Source organism: Drosophila ananassae, chromosome 3L, assembly GCF_017639315.1.
Source record: "Drosophila ananassae strain 14024-0371.13 chromosome 3L, ASM1763931v2, whole genome shotgun sequence".
Lineage (NCBI taxonomy): Eukaryota > Metazoa > Arthropoda > Insecta > Diptera > Drosophilidae > Drosophila > Drosophila ananassae.
Window position 1 is genome coordinate 8,089,129 of NC_057929.1, and position 21,542 is coordinate 8,110,670.

Here is a 21,542-nt window from a genome sequence, read left to right on the forward strand (position 1 = left end):
GGAGAAATGATAAGCAGGGAAAAATGATAATGATGATAATGGCTATGACGAGGTCCTGACGAAATGAGCCAAGTGACCAAATACAATTTCCGGCTGATAGCAACCAGCTGAGTCTGCTAAATACACAAAGGTCCTGGGTGGGAAACTTTAAGTCGATTTTTTCTTTTTTATTAAAAATTAAGCATGTCCTGTCCAGGAGTTTGGGTTTTGGGAAATGGGACTGGAACTGGGACTGGGACGACTACTCGGAATCGGAATTGGACGCGGACTTTAGTGTACGTGCTCGGCTTGGGGAATTAGGCGGCAAACAGAAGTAAATGCGTTCTGTAATAAATTCAAATCAAGTTTGAATGCCCAAGGATGGTACACGGTCATCAAATCGATTGGAATACAAAGTCCCAGGCTGCTCTTTAGTTTTTGCAAGCTATAAATTTTAGCTATTTGGGTCCCTTTTCGGCCTCTTCGGTCTGGCTTGTCCATTTTGTCCATTTTACAATGTTAACTTCCCTTTCAGATCCAACACGGACTTTGTGCCGACTTAAGCGCATTACAAACTCGGGGATAGGGACCGGCACTGGGATTGGGACCGGATTCTGCACTCCGTCTCTAGCTCCGACTCTGGACTCGAATGGAAGGCAAAAGTCTTTTAATGTCTTACCGCTTGTGCAAATAAATATGCGAGCAATGGCATTTGGCTCAAGGCTTGTTATCCTGGCTGAGCAATTGATTTGGTCTTATGCAAATTTTGCAGAGTGATTCAATTAGTCGCCATTCGATCCAGTCATTGGGCACACGTGGCGTATACTTAATAAGGTAAGCGATGTAGAGAGAAATAAAGAGAAATAAAGTTTGGAATCAAATACCAATTATTGCAGCTTTCAATTCTTATTAGCTACTCATTTTTTTTTGCCTTTGGCCACTGCAGTCACTTCCGTTTTGGCAAAATGGAGCGGCGAGTCCGCCATTTTGAACGCGAAAACGACAAATGGCTTCCTGGCTTGCCCACAGGAGTCAGGTTATTGATTAAATCTTTTGAAAAGTGAATAGTGTTTGCCAATTGAAATTGAATACTTAAAAATCTTATTTATTTGGTTGGTTTTTAAGCAAACTATTTTCTCATACGTATAATAATGGTAAATAGGGAGTAGGCACCCTTTAGGGTGGAAAAAAATGTGTCCAAATGTATTCGCATCATTCCACCAGCCACTGCCGTGCTCTTTTTCAAGGCTTGCTCCACGAAAAGCATCATTTTTCGCTTGAAGCTCTTGTTCTGAGGATGCCAGTTGCAACTGAATGCCGCATAATGAAGTTTCCCAAACCAATATTCATTGTCAGTGCCAAAATAGCAGGTTGGAAATATCTGGAGGGGCATGGCCATCGAGTAAAAAATCAGATACATTCGGGCCATGGGTTCGGTGACGAAAAACACCAAAGCTGCAATGCCAATGCAGACATTCAGGGCGGTGACTGTGAATTGGATTAACATGGGCAGAGAAACAAAAGCCTCAACGCGGCGAAAAAGTCTGAAAATCATAAAAAAATGTATAAACTCAAAAAACTTATTAAAAAATGTAAACTGTACTTACTCCAACAAGTTCTTGTGATCGGTTATACAGGCTTCCAGTTCTTTTTCGGCATCCTTTTCAGAATCTTCCCCAACTTCCTCAAATCTCTTGTACAACATTTTCACGTGCGAGGATATGAGGCAGAGTGCCACTGCTGGAAAGCAATCGCTTACATAGTTCTGGATTAGTTGAAAGGTTATTCCACCTATCTGATACAAATTCGCCATATAATAGTATCGAGTGGAGTTGAGCCAGTCGAAGGGAAACCAGGCGGGATACATCAGCCCACGCTCCTCCTTGAATATAAACATGAGTTCGGCAAACAGGGCACAGGGCATGTAGATGCCAATGAAAATATAAAGGACATTCCTCAGCTGCACTTTAACCTGGCTGTAAATATTCAGTTGCTTCTGGCCAACAACTCGGCTATCCAGGAGCCTTAAAAGCCTCTCCATTTCCATCACCTGCCGGATATTGTATCCGTAGATCAAACATTTTACCGAACAGGCTGTGCAAGTGGCGAAGGTCGTCAGGTTGAGAATGTCTTCAGTGAGGGAGCCGTTCCGGAATAGGTTCATGCCCAAGTGAAGAGGATAGCACAGGGTAACCAACACGTTCATCACAAGACTGTACAGTAAGTAGAGGTTTCTCCACGACTTAGTGCGGTGATGCGCCAATCCCAGAATTCTCCAGGCTGTCCAGTGGCTTCGGAAGAATACAAGACTATCAACTGTTCCATCGGTCATGATTTTATGGTTTCCTTTATTTTAAACTCAGTCTCCTCCGTAGCCTCCTTAAATACTCGAATGAGTGCTGCCTAATTAGATAATTAAGGTTGCGTGGTTAAACCAATTAGGAATTTGAAATTAGGAAGGATGGCCACCTGCTGTTGATTAAATTTATTTCCACTTGACCATTAAAGGAAGGCTGGAATATATTATACTGGGATGTATTATATTATAACGATCGTATTAATAAAGGAGATTTCTTTGAGTAATTACTGTTTTTTTTTGTCTTCTACAAGATGTCCTTTGAAGAAATGAAAATGAAACGTGTTATCTAATTGTTAAATGTGCTGCTAAAAAAATAAATAGAAATGTGGGTTATATACCATTTTGTGGGTCTAGCATTTGTGGTCAACTCTTAACAAAATTGCGAAAATGCATGGAAAATCGCATGTCATAATTCAGGTGTCTTTTTGGAAGGGCTCTCATTTTAATTAATAAAACTGACAAAAAAATCTGTATGCTCGCTTAGGTATTATTTGCCTATTCTGCTTTTGTCAGCGGTTTTTGTGCGTATGCATGTGTGTCAAAATTTTTGCTAAAAAGTATGCTACAGAATTTATGGCGCACTCGCTGTCAATTTTACACGCGTACTACACACGAACGATCTCACATACGAATTTATGGGGCATTAAATTGAGAGCTTCGTAAAAATTTCAACGGCTGCGAACCATGCTTGATATTTTTGCATGGTGCATGCAATTAGCATGTCCAGAGGCATGGCGGACAAAAAACATGTTGCCATATTGTTGACAGCACCATAAATTGTTGCATTGCCGTTGAAATGGCAGCGCGCCAAAAATAGAAAATGGCGATGACTATACGACTATAAACTGGGGTTGCGAACACCCTTAGCATGAAGAATATAGCTGCAATGCAATGACACTGTTTCTGAAACATCTAAGGTCTTAATTGTGACATTTTCCCATCGCAGCGCCAGAGTTTCGCTTCCAAATAGTCGTTGTATGCGAAATCTTTCGCCTGGCTGGACTGTGCATGCCATAACCCAATTACGGTTCATGCCACAAGAAACATAATTATCTTACTGTGTAGTTACCATGGCATACCAACATATTGGAACTATGTCTGTGGTTATATTAGGAATATCAATTCAGCATGTACTTGGCTTTAAAGTTCAAAGATTAAATTTGATATGATATCTAATTTTCCATATCACTTGCAAAGAGCTAATGAAGTCCGAAATATTTTTAAAGGTAATTGGTTGGAACAAATATAGTTTTAATTATATTATAAGCGATATATAATATATAGGCAATAGCAACAGAAACCATCCCAAAAAGTCTTCAAAAATAATTTTTAAATGAACATTTATTATTTATATTAGCCGAAACCCCAACAACCGAAAAATTAAAGCGTTTTTCGAGGTCTCCTTGATTTAATGGGAATCATTGCCTGAGCGTATAAACTGATGGTGCCTGCATATTCAGGAGGTTTGTTTATAAAATTTTCAAAAACAGTCACGGTGAATTTGTAGAGGCCCAAAGGTAACACCATCATCGAGAATTTCTCATCAATATATATTTCCCGGGCAAACAAGTGTCCCTGCAATTTGAAAATAATATTATGTTCATTTAACATATAACTCATTTACCGAATAGGGACACGAGTGATTAAAGTTGGAATAGGTTTTGACCAAATTCCAAACTATTTTTCCATAAGGCGAATAAGTGCGTCGAAGAATAAAATCGCACATATTCACGGTGACATCAACCAAAAATGGTTGAAATTGATTGGTGGAATCCCTCCTGAAGATCTGTAACCGTATCTTTTATCCAATAAGTGATGGTGATTGATTTAGAATCTTGGTAAGTATCTTACTGAAATGTTATTCATTGGCCTCACAAAATCCATATCCATATTAGCAACAGTTTTGTTCCAGTTAATGGCCTTCAATCTGCAAGTTGCGTTTGTGGAGTACTTTGGTGTTGTTTTGCATTCAATATTTGTGGTTTTGTAAATGATCAGGGGATCACAGATCTTATAATCCAGAAAGATATGTGTGTATAAGGTGGCATTTGAAATTAATTTATTAAACTGTACCATATTCCCGATCAGAAGAGCGGCAACCAGAACTTGAAATACTAAGCACATTATTGCTACTGCTTTAAATTATTGTAACACACTCACCTAATATTATTTTGATTATAATCATTTTAGTTTTATTGTAATTTAAAACGCATTTATTGTCCATAGTCTGGAATAATTATGTCATTTTCTCCGGTTTTGGGTTCTTTTTTATATAAAGGGAAACATTGACTCAGTATATACTGAAATTAATCCGAAAGTCTTCATATAAGCGAATCATATTTATGCTCATATTTATGCATTCTAATTTGGCCAAATTTATCCGATCTGCCAAATTTTATAAGGATCGGCCGTCTATATTCTATAGCTACAATACCTGATAGATCGAAAATGCCATAACTTGGTTGTTTTTCAAGTTAGAAGCATGGGAGTTTCAATGGATTCCTCTTTGGGCAATATAACTCAATATGCCAAATTTCATAAGGATCGGCCAACTATATACGATCTGCTATATATCTAATAGTATAAGATGCGTGGCGCCACGGGTATATAAACTTCGATTCCGCCCGAAGTTAGCTTTCCTTTCTTGTTGATATTGATTTAAGCTTGTTTTGGACTTACTATTTTCCATATTATTTGGACGGTAAGAAGAGCCAGCCATAGTAGAAACATCCCTATTACTGATCAAAATATTAGTGGCAAAAAAACATTGACCCCAAAAGTTTGATATAATTATAATTCTATTAAAAATTTGGTTACAAACCCATATTAAAAGAGTTGAACATTTAGATTATTTTAGATATTTCAAGCTAAATATGCAAGTAATATATATTTGGATATATAATTGATTTTACTGTATTCATACTGTATTGTCAAAAAACCATTGATGAGGTAACAGTATGTATATATTATTATATTGAGTTTCGGTTAGCACATTGTATTAAAAATATTGTTTTGTTATTTTTTGACTCTGGTTTAACTTGTTTAAGATCGAGTCTTGTTTCGCTTTGGGGTATATGGTGCCTTCGCTTCAATAGTGAGAGATATTAAGCCGACATATTCTCGGGGCCTGTCGTAAAAATTTTCATATATAAGAAGTGACAATTTGTAAAGCCCAAAGGGAAATACGATTGGAAATATTTTCTCATCAATATAAAGTCCACGACTAAATATATGACCCTATATGTATTAAAATTAAAAGTGATTAAGTCCATTAAGTACATAACTAATTGCCAAACTTACTCACCGAATACGGACATGAATGATTAAAGTTTGAAAATGATTTTGTGATCCCAAAAATCATTTTTCCATAGGGCAGAAAATTTCTTCGTCCAATAATGTCGCACATATTGATCGTGACATCAATCAACCACGGTTGCATTTTATTGGTGTAGTCTCTTTTGAAGACCTGGAGTCGTACCTTAAATGAAATATTTATAAGCTATTACTTAGATAAGCTAATGAGAAACTTACTGATATGTTCTTAAGTTGCTGAAGAAGATATACATCCATATTGATCACTGCCTTGTTCCAATTAATCGCCTTGACCACACAGGAGCCATTTACTGAGTACTTTGGCGCAGTTCCGCATTCCACATTTGTAGTTTTGTAGATCGTCAGGGGTTCACACGTCTGTGTTTATGTTTTTAATATTTTTAATATAGATATAAACGTGGTTTAGACTTACTATTTGAAATATTATTTGGACAGTAAGAAGAGCCAGGCATAGTACAAACATGCTTATTACTGATCAAAATATTTGTGGCAAAAAGAAATTAAAAACATAAACATTAACCCTAAAAGTTTGATATAATTATAATTCTATTAAAAATTTGGTTCCAGACCCATATTAAAAGAGTTGAACATTTAGATTATTTTAGATATTTCATGCTAAATATGCAAGTAATGGATATTTGGATACATAATTGACTTTACTGTATTCATACTATATTGTCATAAAACCATTGATGAGGTAACAGTATGTATATATTATTAAACTTAGTTTCGGTTAGCACATTGTATTAAAAATATTGTTTTGTTAATTTTTCACTCTTGTTTAACTTGTTTAAGATCGAGTCTTGTTTCGCTTTGGGGTATATGGTGCCTTCGCTTCAATAGTGAGAGATATTAAGCCGACATATTCTCGGGGCCTGTCGTAAAAATTTTCATATATAAGAAGAGACAATTTGTAAAGACCGAAGGGAAATATAAGTGGAAATAATTTCTCATCAATAAAAACTCCGCGACCAAATAGATGACCCTATAAATAAATTTCAAATGATTAACTCTATTAAGTACATAACTAATTGCCAGTCTTACTCACCGAATACGGACATGAATGATTAAAGTTTGAAAATGATTTTGTGATCATAAAAATCATTTTTCCATAGGGCAGAAAATTCCTTCGTTCAATAATGTCGCACATATTGATGGTGACATCAATCAACCATGGTTGCATTTTATTAGTGTAGTCTCTTTTGAAAACCTGAAGTCGTACCTTAAATCGTAGGATGTTTACGCATTATCTAGATGAGCTATTTAGGGCCTTACTGATATATTTTTTAATTCTCTAACAAGATAAACGTCCATATTGGCCACTGCCTTGTTCCAGTTAATGGCTTTGACTACACAGGAGGCATTTGCAGAGTAGTTTAGCGCAGTTCCGCATTCCACGTTTGTAGTTTTGTAGATCGTCAGGGGTTCACACGTCTGTGTTTATGTTTTTAATATTTTTTATATTGATTTAATCGTGTTTAAGACTTACTATTTGAAATATTATTTGGACGGTAAGAAGAGCCAGCCATAATACAAACATGCTTATTACTGATCAAAATATTTGTGGCAAAAAGATATTAAAAACCTGAACATTAACCTTAAAAGTTTGATGTAATTAAAATTGTATTAAGAATAATTTATAATATTTTAGATAGATCAAGCTAAATATGCAAGTAATGGATATTTTATTTAAAATCATATTATTGTCATAAAACCTTTGATGGGGTAACAATTTACATATAATATATTATATTTGGTTCCTGGTTGTACATTGTATTGCAATTATTTTTAGTTATTTCTCACTGAAATTTTTATACCATTTCTAAAATTTTCAGATACTTGTTTTACCTAGATCGAGTCTTGTTTCGCTTTGGTGTGTATGGCGTCTTCGCTTCAACAGTGAGAGATATAAAACCGACATATTCTCGCTGCCTGTCGTAAAAATTTTCGTATATATGAATAGACAATTTGTAAAACCCGAAGGGAAATACGATTGGAAATATTTTCTCATCAATATAAAGTCCGCGACCAAACAGATGACCCTATATGTATTAAAATTCAAAGTAATTGAGTCCATTAAGTACATAACTAATTGCCAGACTTACTCACTGAATACGGACATGAATGATTAAAGTTTGAAAATGATTTTGTGATCACAAAAATCATTTTTCCATAGGGCAGAAAATTCCTTCGTTCAATAATGTCGCACATATTGATGGTGACATCAATCAACCATGGTTGCATTTTATTGGTGTAGTCTCTCTTGAAAACTTGAAATCGTACCTTAAATGGAATATGTATAAGCTATTACTTAGATAATCTATTGAGTGACTTACTGATATATTCTTTAGTTGCTGAACAAGATATACATCCACATTGGCCACAGCCTTGTTACAATTAATGGCCTTGACCACACAGGAGGCATTTACAGAGTACTTTGGCGCAGTTCCGCATTCCACATTTGTGGTTTTGTAGATCGTCAGAGGATCACAGCTCTTTTTTAAAATTTAATTATTAAGATACCGCTAAAATATATTTGAACTTACTGTTTTCCATATTATTTGGGTAGCAAGAAGAGCCAGGCCTAGTGGAAACATGATCTTTACTGATCAAAATATTTGTGGCACTAAGAGATTTAAAATATGAAACAATTCCTCTAATAGTTAAATGTATTTAAAATTGTATTCAAAATAATCTAGTTTATGTATATTAATTACATATATTTTTAATTTTTGTCATAAAACCTATAAATTTTATTGTCATTAAAACTCGATTTATTATTCATTTAATGGCTAAAACTGAGAAGAATATTTAAGTTCTATAATGAAAGATGTTTCTAATTTATTCTCACCTACTCCGTGCACTTAATGAAAAAGTTACTAACTAACTTTTTCCTACACCATTTTTTCAGTAAATTGTAATAAAGTGTATTTTATAGAAAATGTTTTTACGGTTACTTGAATTTTTAACTTTTGATATGCCCTTCTACTGCATAAATTAAGAATGTTGTTTGCCCCCAGCGACGACCCAAAATGTGCATCCTGCATTAAACAGGAGCTATCCAATGAAGTGGGAATTTTTGAGGGGCCTCCCCCACCGTCTACTCTGCACTCCAGCTGCTGTCAGCAAATGAGAGCGACAACAATGTAATTATCATAATTAAAAGGCTGTGCCAGCCACCGAAAACCAAAAATTCAGGTGCCCACTAAAGCAAAAAAAAAGGGCACAAAAAATGAATAGAGGGTTTAGGTATAGTCTTATTTTAAGACTATATGATACCCGATACTTCTCTCTTTCTAACACACAATCCTTTGTTATGCCAGCTTTTAAAATTTTCTATTTTATAGCTATAAGCGTTAATACTCTAATAAAAGTTTCCATTATTGAAGCGTGCTGAAGAGGTAAAAAGCGAGAAATTTGAAACTTATAAGCTTTTCTTTATCCCTGTAACAAATTATCGTTGCAATTCAATATTCTAATATACCCTGTACCCTAACAGGGTATAAAAATAACAACGGCCGGTCAGAGTGGCCATGAATTTGCTATTAAGAGCCCCTGCTCGGACGAAGCAAAACAACGACCAAGATTCACGGTGGAGGTTGTCAGCCGGGGTAATTTGGGGAACTGATGGGGGCCAGAGAGGTCTCTATGGGGTCTAGGGGGCTTTGCAGGAAGGCAGCTGCATAATTGGGCCAGTTCGCTAATTGTAAAACGGTGCGCATTAATTGCGTCTGCAGCGTTTAGCATTTTGTGGTTTGCTGGTCACAGCGTTTGCCCATCATTATGGCCACCCAACCTCCTCGTCCCCACAAAGTACCGCCGTTGAGCGTCCCATTGAGAGCTTCCTTTTCCCCTTTGCCACTTCCTCCTATCGCCCCATAACTTCCCACTCTTAATTATAAATTTCTTATGCAATTACCACGCCTCAACGTGTTGCTTTTGTTGCAGATGCAGCTGCATTTCTTATCAGCGATTCTTATCAGTGCCTTCCTGAGTCCGTACTCACCACGCCGAAATGCCGGAACTTTGTACGAAAGGGTGGAGAGAATCTCGCATTCTGCGCATGTCCGGCAAACCAAGAGGGAAAAACATAGAAAACTGACAAGTTAACATAAAGTCTAAGATTCAAATCTTTATTAAAACATTTTTTTTCTCTAAAGAAGTCCCATTAAAGTCTACGATCCATTTTATTTTAGTTTTTTGTCAAAATTACTGGAGCATCCTATTTAAAAATGGTAAAGGGGAGCATATTGTGACCCTGCGACACCCTGCGATTTTGGGACCGATTCTTGAGCGGAGTGTCTTAAACGATTTGTAGATCGATTCTCCATCAATCTGCATCAAAATCAGGAAACAAAATATTTTTTTAATTTTTCATGAAATTTTCTGGGCCATCCCCTTCAATTTTGTGGAAAGTGCATGGGGGGCACAATATGACCCACTGCGAATGCCATATCTTGGCCAATTCTTATCCGATTCTTGAACGGAGTGTCTTAAACGATTTGTAGATCGATTCTCCATTAATCTGCATCAAAATCAGGAAACAAAATATATTTTAAATTTTTCATGAAATTTTCTGGGCCCTCCCCTTCAAAATGTGGAAAGTGTATGGGGGGCACAATATGACCCACTGCGAATGCCATATCTTGGCCAATTCTTATCCGATTCTTGAACGGAGTATCTTCAACGATTTGTAGATCGATTCTCCACTAATCTGCATCAAAATCAGGAAACAAAATATTTTTTAAATTTTTCATGAAATTTTCTGGGCCACCCCCTTCAAAATGTGGAAAGTGTATGGGGGCAAAATATGACCCACTGCGAATGCCATATCATAGCCAATACTTATCCGATTCTTAAGCGGAGTGTCTTAAACGATTTGTAGATCGATTCTCCATCAATCTGCATCAAAATCAGGAAACAAAATATATTTTAAATTTTTCATGAAATTTTCTGGGCCATCCCCTTCAAAATGTGGAAAGTGTATGGGGGCAAAATATGACCCACTGCGAATGCCATATCATAGCCAATACTTATCCGATTCTTAAGCGGAGTGTCTTAAACGATTTGTAGATCGATTCTCCATCAATCTGCATCAAAATCAGGAAACAAAATATTTTTTAAATTTTTCATGAAATTTTCTGGGCCATCCCCTTCAAAATGTGGAAAGTGTATGGGGGCAAAATATGACCCACTGCGAATGCCATATCATAGCCAATACTTATCCGATTCTTAAGCGGAGTGTCTTAAACGATTTGTAGATCGATTCTCCATCAATATGCATCAAAATCAGGAAACAAAATATATTTTAAATTTTTCATGAAATTTTCTGGGCCATCCCCTTCAAAATGTGGAAAGTGTATGGGGGCAAAATATGACCCACTGCGAATGCCATATCTGAGCCAATACTTATCCGATTCTAGAGCGGAGTGTCTTAAACGATTTGTAGATCGATTCTCCATAAATCTGCATCAAAAACTGGGAGGAAACTTTTTTTTGGATTTTTTGTCAAATCTTCTGGAGGAAGTGCTTCGAAAATTGTTTAAAAATTCGGAACCTTTAAAAAAATGGCATAGTAAAATATACCAGCATTCAACAGATTATTTTTATCTTTATAAGAGTTTCTTATCATAACAGCTCCGAGGATTCCAATCCAATCAAGAACATCGCAGGAAATCCGAGAGGAAGATAGCTGAAAGAGAGTGGACACTAACCTGCCCCAATGCTGCTGTCGGTGTGGCAACTGCTTTCACTTTCTCCCGATTGCTCCACAGACCCATATGTACATATGTCATCCGAGGGCTCGGATGCCACTCGGATTCCCGACTCATTTCGGGGCATGGTGAGTTTTTCGTCCAGCCGAAGGCGCCCTTAATGCTCGAGTTCGGATGTCGGGCAGCGGCTGGCAGTTCGTTTTGAAACGCGGCGTGGCGTGGTTGTCTGCCCATAGAGATAATCCAAAAAATACTATTCCAAAATATAATAAACACCATATGATACGATCTATTCGAAGCAAAGATCGCGTGTTGAGTGTAGTGATTGGAACGAGTTTAAAATAATCAAAATGGCAGTAACAGTAAAAAAGTTGAAAAAGTTTATTAAGTAGAAGATTAGAAAAAAATTAATATTACATTGTAATCAAGCTGAACTTGGAATATATTTGAAAGGTAAGGCAAATTAATTGGTAATTAGGTTTTTGTGATAAGCTTAATTTTTAATTAAAATATACTACTGAAAAAAATTAACTGTAAAAGAAAAAAAAAATATTTATTTTCTTTTAATTAAAAAATAAGCTCGAGCTTCTTTGATAATCCTTGACATTATAAAATGTAGTTCCCGGGCCTCCGGCATTCGGGTCATATACGTAATACCATTGTACGGACAACAGCTTAAGTCAATCCCATTTGGTGCGATTCAGTTGTACGGCAAGGGCTTAAATACCGAATCAGTGAAAGCTAAAATACTATACATAAAATAAAAAAAGCCCGCAGGAAAATAAATGAACAACAAAGAAAAAACAATAAAACCATTTGCACTCACTGCACTGGAACTGTTTAAAGGGCTTTGGTTTGGACAGCATATGCCTTCGAAACAGGACTCCAAATAAGACTCCCTGACAAAGGACACACACTGTTACGGTCAAACCAAAAATAAAAATATATAATAAATTCCATTGTATTCGACGATGTAAAGGAACAGCCTCTGGGGGTTCATAACCATCCAAGTATTCTGGCTCAGTAAAAGCAACTCAATTAATTAGGGAAACGGCCAGAAAGTCGAACCAAAATCTGTATGGTAGAGTCCGAAAACCAGGGGGTCCTGCGAAATAACTCATACGCCGTGTGAGCACTGTCTGACTCTCAGGCTGTGCCAGTCCAAGTGTGAAATTGTATTTCCACAGCGACTTTGACCCACAACCGAGGACAAGGTCTGTCTGCGAATGTGGTTCGCAACATTCTACTGGGTAAATTAATTAAACTCCTTTGTTAGGTTTCGAATAATTCTGGTCACCAATTAATTCGGCGCCGCTTCTGTAAATGAAGAAATTATGCTTCTCTGATGTCAGCACATTTTTCGCTTTCTTTAGGCCAACATTACTGTCCCCCATTCAGATTCGAGCTTCATTGGACTTATTATTCGCATCATTCTGGTTAACTGCTGGCTCGGCCAACATATACATACACCTCCCTCCCAAAAGTACTGAGCTTCTGTTTTAGGCCATTGTTTTAATTCGAAATATTTACCTGCACACTCTTGGCCCTCGGCGCACGGCTCTTATCCAACAGTTCTTAGCTGGTGTTTACTTTCACTTGCCCCTTGCCGTCTGTCCTTACTTAACTTTGCATACAAATGGGCCAACTGGCTGCTTCTGCTTTATGAATGCAAATTTACGCAGTCTCATGCTGATGCCTGCAGATTACCATTGACCCATGCTGCGAAGTGATGGAGATTCTCTGGCAGTTTCAGTTTTAGTTGGGCATTTGCATACAGTTGAAGAAAATTTACAGAGAGTCGGGTGCGGGGCTGCGATTTCCCCAGGATAGCAATTATTTAAAATTTCCTAACGACTTTATTAGAGGAAGTTTTCTTTGATCAAGAGATTTTTTGGTACTATTTTATAAACAGTTGCTTACTGTTGAGCGTTTGAACTCTTTTTAAATTTTCAGATTCGCTATAAAAGAGCTTTTTTTTTGTAGACCTTAACAGATAATTTAAGCGCAGACTACCCAAAACTGATTCCGTTTAAAGAAAAAAAGGGGAAAAGATGAATCAAAGCAGGGAATACGTCGAAAAATAAATATGGAATCAAATTTCGAGGAATCGCCTGCCACGTGTCCGGGCTCAAATTTCAGGGAAACTTTTTCGAGCTGAGCTATTTCTATCCCAACCTCCACTTCGGAAGCCTTTGGGGTTCCCCATCTTCTTTCGGAATGGTCAACCGCTCAGTGTTTGCATAATTTTGCCTATTTTTTTAGCTACTTAATCTACTTTCAGTAAAATAATTACGTATGCTTTGTTTGTATTGATACATAAGGATATACAAACAAAACACACGTTACTTTGCGTGTCCTTGTCGGCGCTTGTGTTTTATTTAATTATGATTTTGACTAATCGCTTAATACAGTTGACCATTTCCACTCACACATGCCAAGCAAATGCAATTAAAAATTAAATTACCATAACGGCAAACTGAAAGCCTAAGTGAATGGCATATATTTGATTAAATTTGAGCACCACGATAAGCTAGGTGGGAATTTCGTCCTCTTTTTTCGCCTAATCCTTCCCAAAATACCCATGTGTCCTCGGGACATACAAGCTGAGTTGCTTTAAATCGGCTTAAAGTACGGAAAACAAGTAACATAATTATGCCAAGGAGCATTCTACCTCACAAGGGCTTACTCGTTTTGGCCAAAAAAGTTTCGGATGGACCAATATTTGTGTTGGAGCTTGTTGGCCATTCAACATGCAACCAATTAATTAAGCCCAACTGTGTTCACAGCTCATTTCAGCAGGCCGAAGGGCAATCAATCTAATTGGACGGACGCAATTAAAATGGGCGGGAGTTGATCTTTTTAGGCTGCCCTGGGCCTCGGCCTGTGCCTGCCTAGTTGGCACGCCCAATTGTTAAATAATTTAGTTGTTTTATTGCCTAGGACAACGATTCGTTGAATTCACATTAAATTAGTTATGATTGTGGCGTGTTAAACATTAATTAAATTGACCCGATTGCGGTGTGGCTAAACAAATCAATTATTTAAGCGATTTTAAATGCCCGAGGTGGGCCCTGATTGACGGGCCGTTAAATGTTTGGTTTTTAGACACACCCCATCATACCACACCGACACACTCATTAGGGGGTTGGTTGATTTGATTTAAACGCCAATAAGTAGGACTCCATTTGTATAGGCAGCAACCTAAAAGGTTATTTACTCTCCAGCTTTGATTCAGTATCCGTTTTCCTTTGACCCGCAATATTGGTTGTGATCGATGTACAATAGGATACTCAATGGCCAGGTCACCGGAATGCAATTCCTTTGGGGGAGAGTAGAGGAATGACAGAATAATTGCCGTCGAATACCAAAGTTGAGTTACAATCTTGTCGACTGACTGGCTTTTCCAACCAGTCCATTCGCATTTCGTTTTTTTTTTCTCTCCCAATTGTCCCTGCAGATGATTAGTGTGCCATTCTTCCTGCGCATTTCTCATGCCATTTTTCTTGGCGGCTTTTTCTCTTTCGTTGTTCTTTCTTATTTTTGCCATTTGCTGGAGGCAGCAGGTGCTTTGAGCCGAGGTTTTCGTTGGCCTGGCCGTGATTGAAACACTTGCAAATGGCAACAATTCCCACGGTTCTCGAATGTGGTCCTCCAACACAACAAAAAATATTTAAAGTTTTAGTTTTTTAAATAACTTAATAACTCCTTTGCATTTATTTTTTTTGTGTGGATCAGCTTTATGGCCAGACTCTCGAGACTGTTGGCTTTTGCCTGCAACTTGTTTGGCCAAGTGTCGTTACCAAGTTTCGGTCTCCCCTGAATCTAGTTTTGCGACGTCACAGTTACTGGTTTTGGTTTGGCGGCGGGAAGGATTGCCTTTTGCCCGGTTGTCCTGCAAAAGTGAGTTATGGCGACAGTTGTCAGCGGAACTTTTAAGCTGCCTATGGAGAGGAGGAGGAAAGGGTTAGAAGGACTGCCCCAACAGGACCATAGCGTATCATTTGTCAGGCCTTAAAAGCTGCCATCATCTTAGCGACTTGCCACCACTTGCAACTTTCTCCGGCTAGTGGCGAGTTCCAATCCAATTGAAGCTCAAACTTCAGCAACAGTCAAGTGTCAAGGTTGTTGCTTGATGGCTCTGAATGCAGACTTTTTCCAAGGACACGCGCGCGCGAAAATTGTCCCCTTAAATTGTCATTTGTGTGCGACCCAGACGACTCATCCGACTCCCATCTCCACCCCCTTGAGCCCATTGTCCTGGCACAAAGGACAATGCCACGGAGGCTGCTTCCAGAGCAAAGACAAGCATTTCACCGTCACTTGAATGACAAGTCGTGCGTGTGGGCGTGGTCGGTGTGAAAACGCCACCCCTTTCCCCCGCAAAAGCCATCCAACCCACCCACCAAACCAATGTGGTAAGCGCCACCTTTGGCCCTTACCCTTTGCCATTTTTTTTCGATGTTATTTCAGCACACGTTTCCTCCTTGCCCAGGTTCAGGGAATTCTGAATATTTTATAAATTTATTTGATTTATTTTTTGCCTGAAAAAGTTGGGTTTATTGTTAAAAAAAAGTATTAATATCAATGTTCAGATATTCTAGACTAGAATTTCTAGATGACTTTTTTTTTGTATATTCCCAAATGAAAATTAAATTAAGCTTCACGGGTTTTTAGTCTTTTCAATAAATTTATATGATAAAAAACGAACTTTTTAACAACATTTTTGAAATGTAATTCATATATTTTTTAAAATAAAGATAAATTAATGCATCATTCTTGTTTCTTACTCAATAATTCACTTTTAAAGAGTTGGATATAAAACTAAAACCTCAGAGCTATAAAGATTATTTAAAATAAAATGTATAATTAAAGCTAATAACTAAAAAATAATATAAAGCTAATAGCTGAAGCTTTAATTTAATTATTCCTTAAGAAACAAAATGTATTAATTCATTAGAAACTAGAAGGAAAAGATATTCCTTAGTCGAATCGAAAAGGCCAAAGAAATCTGAAATGTAACCCTTTACACTACATGTGCGGCCAACGTGTGTGTGCGTTTGTGTGTGTGTCTTTGAGGTGGTGTGTGTTTAAGTACTGCCATGCCCACATTTGTATTTCTTATGCACGCTCAACGCAACGACAGTCGAGATGGCATTGTAACGATACGAGTATCCTTTCGCCGTGCTGCTTGTATTATTTAATGTGGCCATTGTCGACGGTTCGGCAATGTCCTGGCCCGTGTATGTGTTGGTGTTGTAGGCTTGATTGCTGCCGCTTCACTTGTTCGCCTATTTTATTAATTTACGAGCTGCGATAAAAGCGAAACCAAATGAAAATGACCCCTGGTCCTGGGCAGCAAGGGTGTCCTTTGATCTAGATGTAAGTGAGTGCATAAGCCGAAAGTTATGTAACAGATGGAGATGAAGATACACGGTCCATAAACACATCCATTGAAGGACCTGACACTCACCTGGTTTGTTTTTTGCTTTACCTCCTTCCGTGGCACGTGTGCGTCAGTGCTCGTCCACCGACACCGCACCCCATCGACGACGCACCGCACAGCACCGCTTTCCTTTCGTCCTTTTTACACTCTTAACCAGACAGGCGCAGAGAGACATTTCATGTTCAAGGTCCTTGCAAATTGATTGACATGGGCAGGAAATTAAAATAGGTTCGCAACGGCAAGCAGTGCTCTGTACTGCTACACTGTTTCAGCGGCGGCACTAGGTCTTTAAGTTGGCGGAATAATGGCTGAAATTTTTTGGGGGACCAAATCAACTGGATATTGGTTAAACATCGAGCCAGCAATCCCGGCATGGAGCATGGAAGGCCATTAACCAAATTGGATTTGATTATTTATACATGAGAGAACAGAGCGCGAAGCATCTAGCAGCGTGATCGGCCACAAAAAGAACGATGTCATAAATCACATTACCCAACACAACAGAGCTGGTAAAAAATAAGGAAAAAATTTCACAAAAAAATTTGACAGAGAACGGGGAGAAAATCCCTTGGTTCAGTTCGGTTTCAGTTTCAATTTTATTTTCCGTGGCAGGGGAAGCAGGAAGTGTTATTGATGAGCATTTAACATTTGTTATTTCCGCCGTTTGGCGTTGGCTTTAAACTTTCGGTTTTTGGGAGGACGATGGCGTCATCTTGGTATCTTTACGATACTTCACTAGCTCCACCCGTCGATAATTTAGTTAATAGTTTTAGTAAGACTTTGCGTTTGCCAACGCCAGCTATTTGCCTTGGTCATTCAATTGGGATTTTTCCACATTCCCCACAGGGGGAATGGATTTGGGAATCTTGGATTTGACGAGTCCTTGCTGATGATTTGCCTTTCGGTTCGGCTTTGAGCCTGGCCGGGCCTGGTCTGTTTGGTCAATAAAAGGGCAACGTCATGTTTTATATTGGCTCTCATGTTGGCGAGGCCCATAAATTAGGCCAAATTCCATCTGACTGAGCTTTGGCTTGGGGACTCGACTTTGCCTTTCGATTTTACGCCTGCTGCTGTTTCTTTTCACTTATTTTATATTTATTTTATATTTATACTTTATGCTCTCTTTATTTTTTATTTATTTTGTTTTTGTTTGGGTTTCGTCTAAAGATCCTTGGTCAATTTATGGACCCGCACTTTGTCCATTAGGCGACGGTTTAAAGGCAAAACTTTTATCTCGGCCCAGTCTATTAGCAATGGAAATAAGTTAAAGCCGCGTTCCACATGGCGTATGCGTTATTTGGCATTTGTCCTCTTTATTGGCCAGACAAGGTCTGGCTTTTGAATTTATTGGCAAGGTCATTGCCAATTGTTTGCCCTATCGGAGAATATTTGAAGAAACTTTTGCCGTTTATCAAACGAAAGTAAGGCTTAAAGTTGAACTTTTCATAACTCACCCATTTGCATTTCAAAATTTGCCAAAAACCCAATTAATTTGGCTTTGGGTGGAGTTTGGCTGGTCCTTCCATTAAATGTACATTTCAAAGAAATCAAAACTCATAATTAGCATAATTCCCGTCTTAGCCTGGAAACAAAAGCTTGGGGCCTAGGGTCCTTCTGGCTTATTAAATTTATAAATGTCATGCATGGCAATAATATAATAAAGCTCCAGAGAGCTCCACACACATCCGCCCATGCCAATATGTTGGGAAATTTATTTCGCCTGTGTGAGTGGAAAGTTTTGTTTGCATTGAGCATAAAGCACATAATTCCGGTTATAAATTTTCCACGAAATAAACAGTTTTTCAGTGGGCTGGTCCGGGATGGGATGGTGAGACGAGGCCGTGCCGTTCGAAAGGTGTTTTCGTTTTAAGCTGTAAGCCAGGATTAGGACTACATCTCCATTTTATTACGGCAACGTTTGTCTGCCTGATTGCTGAATCCTATATACGAGTATAGGTTATATCCTATATTCAGTGTCCTGGGGCATGTGGCACACACTCGTCTGGGCTTCGTTGGAGTCTGTTGCCCTGCAATTTATGCGCTCACGTATAAATAGAATTGATTTTGCTTAAGCATCGCATATATTTTACCTGCTGTCGGTGATTTAATGTCTGGCGACATAATCTGCCATTTGACACTCGCTTTTCTGCCATCACGTACTCGTACAATGTATGTGTTTACCCCTCTGGCGCCTCGGCGTCATCCCACATATCCTGGCATATCCTTATCGCTGTGTCTTTAAGCTGCGTGCAAATCCGAATCCATTTTCAGGGGATTCCATTATGCGAGCTGGCGCTTAAATAAACAAAGAAAAATACACATAATACATAAAGTACGCTGTGCAATCTCCAAATTCTCTGTTTCAGGCAAAACAATTATGTTGGAATAATAAGTGAAATATTCCGTTGCTGTCGGGATGTTTTTATTGGCTTATCGCAGTTTCCCTCTGAAGACTTAAAGTTTCACATTATGGGGGTTATGGGGGTTCTACCTTTGAAAAACATGTCTTAATCAAACTTTACCTTTAGTTGAATTTTCGGATAAACATGTGTAGGCGCTTGTATTAAATAACCATGGCCTAAATAATTCGGGGCTGGAAAAACAACACTGCCAGACAGACAAAACAAACAAATAAATAAATAAATACATTCGAACTGGGAGCATGGAAGGACTTGTATCTACGGTTTAGTCCACAAATAGCCACTAATGAAGGTGGAAAGGAAAACAAGTTAAAAATTATAGAAAAGGTTCAAGTCGAAGGATGAATACCCTGAGAAGTATATTTTATGCTTAAATCCCTAATCTATAGGGTATAGGGATAGGACTCTGAGCTACGGACAGAGGCTGATTCAGATGTAGAATAAATATACGGCTTATACGGATTATTGGTCTGTTTCTTGAAAAAAAGAATACCCTCTTCTAGAGTATACAAATGCGGAAAAATAGAAAATCAAGAAGCTCTGAAATGCGACTGCTGCCTGCGTAGCGAGTGGCATGTCTGGCTTTAGCAATTTTTATTTTCATAAATTCTCAAAGCATGTTTGCCAGCTCATAAAAACGCAGCTCCCAGATATACATACATAAGTACAAAAACAGACACAGGACATACACTCTAAACACCTCTGCTTTTCCGCATTTCCCAGGCCAGACCAAGCCAAGCCAAGCCCAAGTGGCTCATAATCTGAGCAATTTGCTTGCGTTTTATGTGATTTTTGTAGCTAGTATTAGTGGCTGTAAAGAACACAACCCAGATGAGCTCGAGACTCGAGTGTGTGAGTGGTGTGCAGCAGTGTGTGTTTACGAGAGGCTGTGTGCGTGTGTTGTGTGTTTCTGCATCATTTGTATGCAAATTGGGAGCATCTTGTTTGATCCATGCATACCAAAGCACACCGACTGCATATATACATTCAGACTCGTGCATACAGAAAACATTTCAAAATTAAATTGAAAATTATAATCAAATACCTTTGTTGGCCAACAGCTGGCCTAATATTTGTCAACTTTTGACCAAAATCAATTACACTTTTTTCGTATTAAATTATTTGAAATCTGCCACCTTGCCACCACTTCTGCCCCTATCCTTGACACATCAAGCACCTCCCCCTCCTGTTGATTGGCAACCAGCCAGGCCGTCAGGCAGACCGACTGCCAGCTAAAAAAAATTATCTAATTTAAAAGTCAAATGTCATTTTTTGGTATGCCCTCCATCGTTCGTGCCTTTTTGTTTGTTGCTTTGTTTGTTTTCGTTTTTCTTATTTTTACGCCATTGCCGACACATAATGTGAATTACCTCACAAAGGTGACGCCGCTGATGAGTTGACGATGCTGAGGACATTTTCGTCCTGTGGGATGGAGTACAGCCAAAGGTGACGGCCCAACATTTCCATTTCAAGCCTCGCAATACTCTTGTCAAAAAGAGTTTTGAAAACTTTGGTTTCTAAATAAAGGAGGGAAACTCTTTGTTTTTAAATATTTACAGGAAAATTGGTATGAAAATAGAAGTTCTGGATCTAAAATCTTTCAGAGATCCCCAATATTAAATTATAATGTAGAGGTATGAAATACTCCCATTCATCTAAGAGTTCCCTGAAGAGTACTTCCAAATTCGTGTTGAAAACCAACCTGAAACCACCTCAGTTTCTTGAATCTTCTCTTTTTTTGACGTTTTCCGTTTCGGCTTCCGTTCCTTTTTGCTATTTTGGCAAAAGACATTTCTTTCTTTTCACTGGCAACGACAGAAAAATTACCCGAATTTCATTTAACGCTCCAACTTTGTCACTGGCAAGGACACCGCCAACAAGGACACATTGTATCCTGTACATGCAAGGCAAATGCGTTGAGTCTGTTAATGTGTTTACATAAATTTTCCGAAGCAAAAAATCAAGCAGTAGGTTTGTTGTTTGTCGGGTTATGGAAAATCAGAGAATTTTTGCAATTCGAGTTTAGTTTTTGGGGATCCAGACACTCTTTTCTTTTTATATTGGCCTTATTATTTTATTTGAGTTGGCCGTGGGCATTAATCAGGCTAAGAACAGTCGGTAATCCTGTCACAGATGCACTCGCCCTTCGCTACAAATTGGATTTTAAGTTTTTGAAGGGACCTCGGCCACGTGTGTGCTGTTTTGTAGGAAAGGTTCAAGGGTCAGGTTACCTGCATCAGGAGCCACTCATCCGTGGAAAAAGAGAAAAATTTGAGCTGTCAGCAGGTTCACAT

General features: G+C 38.3%; 3 protein-coding genes across 4 annotated transcripts in view; 1 reads left to right on the forward strand and 2 right to left on the reverse strand.

Annotated features, from left to right (window-relative positions):
- Window positions 1-1,108: 1,108 nt before the first annotated feature.
- Window positions 1,109-2,311, reverse strand: LOC6494711 (odorant receptor 59a). The gene is made up of 2 exons (XM_001959774.1): window positions 1,587-2,311; window positions 1,109-1,523 (listed from the first exon to the last, which is right to left on the reverse strand). The coding sequence occupies exons 1-2, from the start codon at window positions 2,309-2,311 to the stop codon at window positions 1,109-1,111; spliced, it is 1,140 nt and encodes a 379-aa protein (XP_001959810.1).
- Window positions 2,312-7,759: 5,448 nt separating this feature from the next.
- On the reverse strand, window positions 7,760-8,268 carry LOC26513840. Its single transcript, XM_032450188.2, has 3 exons — window positions 8,218-8,268; window positions 8,008-8,166; window positions 7,760-7,954 (listed from the first exon to the last, which is right to left on the reverse strand). The coding sequence occupies exons 1-3, from the start codon at window positions 8,266-8,268 to the stop codon at window positions 7,760-7,762; spliced, it is 405 nt and encodes a 134-aa protein (XP_032306079.2).
- Window positions 8,269-11,574: 3,306 nt separating this feature from the next.
- Window positions 11,575-21,542, forward strand: part of LOC6495901 — a 47,383-nt gene continuing 37,415 nt past the window's right edge. For both annotated transcript variants that reach the window (XM_001959784.3, XM_032450485.1), the window contains exon 1: window positions 11,575-11,838. The gene's annotated coding sequence lies outside the window, so the exon portion shown is untranslated. The remainder of the gene's footprint in view (window positions 11,839-21,542) is intronic.